The 8691-nt window shown below is 41.6% G+C and overlaps 2 protein-coding genes across 6 annotated transcripts in view; one reads left to right on the top strand and one right to left on the bottom strand.

Moving 5' to 3' along the window:
* The window catches only part of pik3c2g (phosphatidylinositol-4-phosphate 3-kinase catalytic subunit type 2 gamma), a 13215-nt gene extending 8373 nt beyond the window's left edge, over positions 1 to 4842 (bottom strand). Inside the window, exons 1-13 of the mRNA XM_008312415.3 lie at positions 4703 to 4842; positions 3834 to 4350; positions 3647 to 3726; positions 3398 to 3555; positions 2592 to 2706; positions 2398 to 2509; positions 2071 to 2144; positions 1821 to 1884; positions 1586 to 1711; positions 1286 to 1307; positions 574 to 757; positions 354 to 476; positions 148 to 276 (exon numbers count right to left, since the gene is read on the bottom strand). Of these exons, the coding sequence (XP_008310637.1) occupies positions 148 to 276; positions 354 to 476; positions 574 to 757; positions 1286 to 1307; positions 1586 to 1711; positions 1821 to 1884; positions 2071 to 2144; positions 2398 to 2509; positions 2592 to 2706; positions 3398 to 3555; positions 3647 to 3726; positions 3834 to 4211 (1565 nt within the window). The 5' untranslated portion in view covers positions 4212 to 4350; positions 4703 to 4842. The remainder of the gene's footprint in view (positions 1 to 147; positions 277 to 353; positions 477 to 573; positions 758 to 1285; positions 1308 to 1585; positions 1712 to 1820; positions 1885 to 2070; positions 2145 to 2397; positions 2510 to 2591; positions 2707 to 3397; positions 3556 to 3646; positions 3727 to 3833; positions 4351 to 4702) is intronic.
* Positions 4843 to 5412: 570 nt separating this feature from the next.
* On the top strand, positions 5413 to 8501 carry LOC103380434 (sperm acrosome membrane-associated protein 4-like). Of its 5 annotated transcripts, none has more exons than XR_003049959.1 (7): positions 5413 to 5427; positions 5605 to 5775; positions 5863 to 5888; positions 6209 to 6311; positions 6401 to 6884; positions 6968 to 7768; positions 7912 to 8501. XR_003049959.1 is itself a non-coding variant. In XM_008312421.3 (4 exons), exons 3-4 carry the CDS (start codon positions 7761 to 7763, stop codon positions 8291 to 8293), a joined length of 390 nt encoding a protein of 129 aa, XP_008310643.1. In that variant the 5' UTR covers positions 6631 to 6884; positions 6968 to 7561; positions 7715 to 7760; the 3' UTR covers positions 8294 to 8501. The 5 variants fall into 5 exon arrangements, 3 of the variants coding, with proteins under 3 accessions (XP_008310643.1, XP_024912299.1, XP_016888357.1); XR_521672.3 differs by lacking the exon at positions 5413 to 5427 and having other exon boundaries at positions 5761 to 5775; positions 6968 to 7561; positions 7715 to 7768; positions 7890 to 8501; XM_008312421.3 differs by lacking the exons at positions 5413 to 5427; positions 5605 to 5775; positions 5863 to 5888; positions 6209 to 6311 and having other exon boundaries at positions 6631 to 6884; positions 6968 to 7561; positions 7715 to 7768.
* The last annotated feature ends 190 nt before the right edge of the window (positions 8502 to 8691 follow it).

Genomic DNA, 8691 nt, shown 5'->3' with positions numbered 1-8691 from the left:
TTGAAAACACTTGTGGCTGCTCTGACACATTCATCTATAGATTGCATGAAGAAATACAGAACGTAGTGTGAGTACTAGTGTGAACGTCTGAAGCTGAGAAAATGAGTGAACAGAACATCATGAGATGTTCCAGACGTGGACACGTACCTGTTTCTGTACAGAGGGAGTACCGTCCAGCCTAAACCCTCAGGGCTCTTCCCTTTCTTAGAGCCCTTCAGGTGAATCATCAACATGCTCTCGTACGGGAGCACGTTCACAGGAACAGCAAACACCATCCTAAAAACAACAAATATCTTTTCATATAGGAAATGCAACATTGTTCAGAAATAAAGACGGCATATATCTGTTCTTACATGCGGTTACAATGGATCGTGTTTCCAAGCGACAGGGCAGTGCTGATATTTTCAGAAATGCCAGTGTCACAGAGTTTCCTTCCGCCGTACATCAAATCGCAGGAAAAAGAGAAGTACTCATAACTAAAAAAATAAAGTAAGAAGAGCCCCGTCAGAGATGACACTGTGTGTCAGTGATGAAAATGTCTGTGGGTTGTCGACAACACAAACACAAACCCACACGTTCAGCCAGCTACGGTCTAGTTTGTAGAGTGCTGCGATGTTGAACTGGCAGATTTCCTGGCAGAGGTCAACATCGCAGACTGGCAGAACACGGGCGACCTCCGGAGCTCTGAAGTCAGTCGGGAAGTTCTTGAAAAAAATGTGCAGCACCTTGAGCAGTGCATTGTGCAGCATGATCACTGCTGGAGTTCACAAGCACAATGATGACATTAATGAAGCTGTTTTTTTAGGACACAAAAACCCCCAAACAAAGAACGGATTTAACAAGCAAAATGATTATATCATAGTTATCCTGTTTGTAGACTATAGGCCGTACAAACTGGAAGGAACTCTTGGTTTGTTGAAAAGTAAACAAATGTGGTTGCCAATGTAGGGTCACTCAACTCAACCAGTAAATACTGTGACAGTTTTATGCCGTACTATAGTACATTAGTATGATCTCTTGAGCAGTGCAAATGCCAGTGTATCCCTGGGCACACTGTCAGACACATACTGAAACCCCAAACTGTACATGTGAATATTGCACAGTATGACAGAAGGACAATGTGCAATGTCATTGTGGGAGTGAATGGAACTGAATAATGTAATGAAACGCTGTGTAAAAGCGATTTGAGAGGTCAGAGGTCAGATAAGATAAAGGTCTGCGGCTACAGTACTTTTGTCACAAATGTTTTGAGTGTAAAAAGCGACCAGAGAGAGAAGGAACTCACCATTCTCAATCTCATCGGGACTCTGTGGGAAGATCAAGACATCATGACTCATTAGTTCATTGGTACCAGTTTATATTCCTTATTTCTGATGCATTTTTGTTTTCAGTAATGTGTTATGACTATCAAAGCCAACAAAGAAGTTTGGTAAAAATCAGACAACTTGATTACTTATTGTATTACCAAATTATTTTAGCTCTCATGACGTGACCATGAAACAACGTAGGTCGAGGGTGTCCTCTGCTGGTCGTAATGAATGAATGACAAACCCTAGTCCATAGTACAATGTAGATAGTATCTCACCACATGGATGGGAATGAGTCTGTTGAACCAGCTGATGACATCCTCCAACTCCACACTGGAGAAACCACACAGCAGACTGCTGATGGTGCGAACATGGCTCACAAGAACATTAACATTTGTAGCACTCTACAGATTAGACAGGAAATCAGTGTCAAATCAATACATGATCGTGTGTGTGTGTGTGTGTGTGTGTGACCCCAAATACGTGACAGAAGCCTTGAGGTCTGGGACTGACCTTAGTTTTCATGAGTTTTGTCATCTCTTTGTTGTAACTGCTGAGCATATTCTCCAGGCTCAACCTGAACGAAGGGGAAAATATTACAAACACACACACACACACATACACACACACACACAGGACAATCATACAGTGACATTCTACCATGTTTTTCTACAAACACACATTAGTTGACACCTGACCCAGTGAACAGTTGGCACAGTTACTGGAACCATTTGTACAAAGCTGTGAGTGTTTGTCCTCTCACCTGCAGGTGTTTGAGACACAGGCAGACTGTGGAAGACTTTGGAACAGTTGAAACGGTGGCCTATCGTCCGCTTCCTTACAGAGAATAATAAGAATAATAAAAAAGAGAAATATTTAGAACTAAGATAATGTTTGATTAAAAATCATAAAAGGCCTGCAATTATGATATGAAATCAGCGTCACCATGACGTTGTGTGTAAACAGGGCAAAGTCAAGAGCTAAGGGTGCAGTAACAGCTCAGGATTTGAACTTTTAAAAGAAGCCACGCCTTCTTGGTTAATTATCTGTAAAGAGTCTGTGAATGGAGAGTTAGACCATAAACACTTACATCCCTTGGCAGCTGGTATTTGAGGTTGTTGACATGGAGAAGTCGAAGGGGGATGACGAGTTTGGACCTGGAATAAATCTGAACAGCTTCATGAACCCCCAGCAGTTCTTCACTGGACAGAAGTGAAGACATGAACCACGTTCAGTGTATGATTACTGCATGAATGTATGATACAGTAAAGGTGGCAGACTTACTTCTGCAGGTATTCATCAGTGTCGCACAGTTTCAGAAGATAATGCTCAGCTGTGTAGGAGGCGATGGACAACAGTTGGAATATTTCACCGATCAGACTTTTCACCGTCCTGTTTACTGAAGGAAGGTCAAAGGTCAGACAACATGCCCTTTAACTAAACAGACGAAGGTATTAGACAGTCAACAGCACAGCGAAGCTCTACTGAATTTACATATAGGTGTTTCTCGTTTTATTTTAGAGCTGTGGTGCCCAAAATAAGGCCTGCGGTTCAACTGTTTTCACAAAAGTGTTATATTTACCAAACTAAACATTTCAGGGTAGAGTTGAACAACAATATCAGTTCATTACGTCAGATTATTTTTTGTCATCAACGAGCACTGTTACAATGTAAACAAGGTTGTTTGTTTCCCAATGTGCACCACCAACAAATATGTATATGTAATGGAATACAACATACTTCAATTTTCAGTTTAATCACGACATATTTTATCAGTGTGAAACCTTTGCTGTTTAGTTGAACGCAAAACTGATATACTTGCAGGAGCTGAAGAAAGACAGTCTGAGTATCTGGGTTTCTTTTTAGTTTTATAACCATGTGAAGCCACCTAGTGGAAGTGTATTTTATAGTTTTGCCTGTCGCTGTCACAAATATGAAAAAAGGCAAATTATTTGCAGTAAATAAATGATAGTTTATGGTCCTTGTTCCACTTTCAGTCCTCGGAGGAACATGGTTTGCCCACCTCTGGTATTCAGTAATCAGAAGTACCACTACATGTCAATATGTAGTACAGTAGAGAATGATCTTACCAGTGGTGAGGATTTGAATCTGGTTATGGTCCCATTGTGAGGCCACACTGACATTCACCTCCACCTGCTGCAGCAGAGCAGAGTGGATCTGTTTGGTGCGTCCCCACACTACACCTACATTTTGAACACCTTCGGTGTGTTTATTGCCCGACATCAACCTGAGAACAAAGACCAAAATGGTTTGGTTTCCACAGAGACGGTGAAACTCCCTGAAATATGTAAGAATGAGTTTCTGTTTCATCTCCTTACTTGGCAGTTGCCTCACAAAACGATGTCAGCCTCTTACAGCTGCCCTGTGGAGTGTCAGTCAGGGAGATGGTCCACTGATCCTGGTGGGAAGAGACAACACAAAACAGTTTAAGACCCTGGAACTTCAAACTGTTACGAGGAGGAATTGGTTCAAAAATGAAGACCAGGATTTGTGTGACATTCTTACATGAATGTCAGTATCGGTGGTGGAGCGGGTCAGTCTGTGGGTGGGCCCTGGGAGGTTACAGGAAAACTGCCTGACGGGGAATCGTGTCCTGGGAGGAACCGGTGGGGGCACGGGTCCCTGACTATTTGGAAGACAAGGTTCAGAATAAAGTATAGTTCTGGGTGGAATGGGGGGCGCAGGGAGTGGTCGAGGTTTATCTTGAGAGGGTTGTAGCTGAGGGCATGGTGGGTGGTTCTTGTGGGTATTGACTTCTTCGTACTTGGAAGGGGCATCAATTTCTTCGTACAAGTGCATTTGCTCTAGATGCTGTGTCAGAGGCAAAGGGGCATCACCCTCATTACCATCATTACCATCGTCTTCCCATCCTCTTCCATACATCCTTACAGGAGGATCTGTCACATTTCACATAGAGTCTGTATCAGCTGTGGTGGTAGATTCAGGCGTTTCACACTTTTGGTTCATCTTCTCATCAAAGCATGGCAGAAGTCAGGATGTTGGTATTAGGAGAAAAAAAAGACTACAAGAAATAAATATAGTATAAGAATCAGTATGTATTGTTCTGTGACTTCAGTAGAAAATAAGACAAAGGTTGTTAACTTTGTCTAATAATTAACAGCATTTCAAATCTAAACAGGAAATCTCCACCTCTCGATAGCTGGGCAGAGCTAGTCCTATAGAAAGTGAAACAGTAAAATGAAAAAAGATAAAAACATTCACACCTCCAAACCTTAATCTGACCATTTCTACAATAAATAAATGGAAGAAACTTTTAACTGCCCACACAGAGTCAGCGTAATAGCTGACTGATTGTTAACACATTATAGTGTAATTGTTTAATTCAGGAGTTAATTTGAGTTTTGGCAACTTACCATTAGGTTGGAGGCGCTATTCTAGCAACACCGTCAACGCTCTTTAAGACCAGGCTCAGCAAGTTAGACCAGAACCAGAAGGATAAAGGTCCTCCTCTGGTTCCTCCTCCTCCCGCCCTAGGTCTCCTCCCACAGCTCGACCAACAAGCGCCCTCTGCTGGAGGAATCATAGTACAACATTTAAAAAAGATTCTAAACAATAACTTGCTTCAAGGCTTCTGTTAGTTTATCAAAACGTAAACTTTACCATAAAAAGGAAGTAGAATTTAAGACTGCATACCTGCATCATACTTTATTAATAATTATTCCCCCCACTGACAACTTGAATTTTTACTCTTTTATATTACTTTTTACTGACAGTGTATCTTGCAGCTGGGCTGTTTGCAGCTCACCAACATTTCCAGTTTTACTGACATTCCCTGTTAATGTTCATAAATGTAATTGTATCATCAATAACGATATATAAGACATGACTAAATCTGATTAAAAAGTCAACAGAAAACATATTTTCCAATATTTAATTTCCTCTCTTGATACTATGTCACTAGTATGTTTATAAAGACTCCAGACCAGTGCAGCTGAACTAGATTCTTGGATCATATCAACTCCTCACTCTGGAATGTCATTAGGCTGGTTGGAGCTCCTAACAGTGTGTGTATGTGCGGTGAAGGGAAATGGTAGGAGAGGGAAACGTGACTTCACCTGCAGCACAAGTGATTCATGAGGTGAGATTTACTGTATGATGGACAGCTGGTGAATGGTGGTGTGAAGGACATTTGGACCTGTTCATTTGGCAACTTATTACAGAGTACATGTTGCATGTTTGACCATGCGTTTTACAGTTCGCCATGTTTCAGTTTCATGTTTCACTTCAACGGCAATCCTCCAAATGTATCACAAAGGTGTCACCCGTGGTGCTCAGAGCAGAGGGGAGTACTGCATGACGGGGGAGAAGGAAGAGGAAGATGACTTTCAATCACACCACTCCAAACCTTTCACCTCTGAGCCCCACTGCTGGTTATGTCATCACCCCGTTTATATTCCTGTTCCTGATTGGATGTGCTGTAGCAGTGGTGAGAACATTTCTGCTCCAAGACGACTTCCACAATGTCTGATCACACCACATCCTTGATTACAACAGTGTGTTTTTCCCCCTTCAGATTGTATATGTGAGGAAAAAAATAAGGTGGGTTGGACTCTTCTATCTTTAACTATTGTTTTCTTATTTTTACAGTGAAAATGTTTTTAAAGTTCAGCACCATCTTAAGAAAAAGCATTTTACTAGTAAACTTTAGGAACCTTGTTTATTGTTGGCTAAAAAACAAACAAAACGTCATGTCATGAATTTGGCAGCTTCATAACAAACTACCTACAATTCAATTAAAATTGTGAATGACGTCATAGAATGTTTTTAATTATATTTCTGCCGTCCGAAATGAGTGTAATACGACCTAATTCCCACTGACTACACCTCAAATCATTTATCCTTTTATTAATTCACTTCAGAGTGGATGAATTACGTCACAAGCTGATTCCACTGTACAACTACGACCCTGCAGAGGAGTACGAATGGAGAGATGATGACGTGGACGACGATGAGGACGTGACTGTAAGGGCAGCACTAATGTGTCTAACGAGTCAGCAGCAGGAACAGTTTAATTCAGGAAGATTTTATTTGTATTTATTTTTTCCCAATAGGAACCATTGTACACGGAGGGAAGACTGTCCTTTTCATCTGATTATGGAACGTGAAAACAAATGTATCATTAAAAACGGACGATACACACACCATTCATCACCACATGTCTTATTTCTAAATATATTAAAAATAAAAAATAAGGCGCGGAAAGCATTCCGTCTGGGTTCTTAATGTGTTTGTTAACATCAAGGTTATTCAACACAGTAGCCAATAGATGGCACTGTTACTCTACTTTAAATCTCAGTGGACACCGATAAAAGAGGAGAAATCGTCATTTTTAAAACTAAGTTCAAATATAAATGATGTTTATTGTTGATGTTTATGAGTAGTTTTCTCTGTCTCTGTGCTGCTACTTTGACCGTGCCCATGTGTCAGCTGATTAGGAGCCAAAGTCACAGCTGTTGGTGTTTGCTAATCAGTAGCTCTGTCTTAATTTTGAGGATTTGCAGGCTGCTGCAGTATGAGATCACAAAGAATGGACAGGTAAATGGTACATATTCTGTAAACACTGAAAAAACAAACATTAATGTCCTTTGTTTTAATTTAGCATATTTTTTTCTATACAGACGAGGTGTTCGTCACATGGGACCACATTGGTTCCTGACCGTCACTGTGCTGTCCACAGCTCTGGTCCTCCCAGCTGTAACCCTGGACACCCTGCTGTGTCACTTTTGTCCTCTACAGTACAAAGGCAAAACCTGTACCAACCTGACCACCCAGTGTCCGCCGGACCATCTCTGCTCCAGCTCCAGAGGTTACTTCGGCTCCGTCCACATCGTCTCATCCCAGGGCTGTTTGAGCCGCACGCTCTGTGGTTCCTACCAGATCCTCTCCCACAGAGGGATCGAGTACAACGCCAGTCACACCTGCTGCTGTGGACATAAATGTAACAGCAAACCGAAGTCGGACTCCAGTCTGAAGAAGCTCCTGGGGCTGGAGACACAGGGGACAGACGACGTCAGTATGAACCATGTCCTCAGACAGAACTCTTGGGATTCATGTGGTAACTACACAACAGTGAGGAACAACACGGTACCTTCTGTCACAGCTTAGACAGACCCAGACTGCCCAGAGGCCTGTTAGCCACAGGTCCTTTAACGCACCTCTGAAAGACATTAACATTTGGCCATATGTTAATGCTGTGATAGTTGGTGTTTGTTGTAAGTATTGTATATATTTCCAATGAGAAAAAATAAATAAATCATAGATCTATGTGCTCCTTTACAAATAAGAGCAAAATTAAACAAAGACTTTGTGGTGATTGATGTATGTCATAATTGAAGAGTGAATGTAGAACAGGTGTGTTTCCTCAGACAGATCTGGAGTCAGTTTTTGGAGGTTTTCTCTGTAGGATACAAAATGTGCAGGTAAGATGTTGTTGAATGATGGATATAAACTAAACATTTTTTCCCATAACAAATTAATAATATTGATTAAAATAAATTCAAACCTTTTTTGTGCTATAATTTCCAATTGCTCTGTCACCAGACTTTGCTTTGACTTCCTGCAGGCTGACCATGTCCCAGTTTCTGCAGTTGTCTGTTTTGTGCCTTCACCTCCTCCCTTCGGTGCTGTGTGACAATCTGCGCTGCTACTACAGCCCCATCATGGAGAAGCAGAAGTCATTCAAGCCCATTGTGACAGAGTGTCCTCCCGACGAGCTGTGCTTCAGGGCAGATGGTCGCTTCGGGAATCACAGCGCCCTGTCGGCTCGAGGCTGCATGGCCAAGAAAGACTGCAGCCAGGTGCACAAACTCCGTTTCAAAGGAAGTGTCTACACCATGAGCTACGCCTGCTGTGAAGGGCCGTACTGTAATTCCTGCCTGGTGGTCAGGGCCTATCACCTCCTCTTAGCTCTGACACTTGTAACTGTGGTGGCCAGCTTCCTGTGATCAAAGACTCCAGGTGGTCCGTGCTACAAGCATTTTAGTTTCATGTCAACGAGGATGACGATGAACTGCAGCCTCAGCATAGAGTGTGGATGAAGGCCAGCACCAGTGTAGTGGGAGAGGATTTTAATGTGTTTTAATTTTATATTTTCAAATGTTTTTATTATTGTGTATCCTTGAATAAACATACCACGCTCTGTGTTCTCTAAAATGTTTACGCATTGTCTACTCACACACTATTGATCTAATTTTCTTACTGTCAATACATGTCAGGAATGTGGCAAAACTGAAAAACTACAGTAATACTACAAACCAGCTTTTTGTGTTTACATACAAAGCAAAAACAAAAAAACTGTAAAATGCACAAAGAATTATGAATTAAACCTTTATAGTACTAGTAG

Source organism: Cynoglossus semilaevis, chromosome 6 (assembly GCF_000523025.1).
Source record: "Cynoglossus semilaevis isolate Cse_v1.0 chromosome 6, Cse_v1.0, whole genome shotgun sequence".
NCBI classification, from domain to species: Eukaryota; Metazoa; Chordata; class Actinopteri; order Pleuronectiformes; family Cynoglossidae; genus Cynoglossus; species Cynoglossus semilaevis.
Note: the sequence above shows the minus strand (reverse complement) of the source record. Positions and strands in the feature narration are given on the sequence as shown.

What these genes read in the sequence shown, in the direction of transcription:
- LOC103380434 (XM_017032868.2), top strand. Translation starts at nt 6,862, where the DNA reads ATGAGATCACAAAGAATGGACAG. An exon ending in AGATCACAAAGAATGGACAG is followed by an intron (nt 6,885 to 6,967) that starts GTAAATGGTACA and finishes TTTTCTATACAG; the next exon opens with ACGAGGTGTTCGTCACATGG.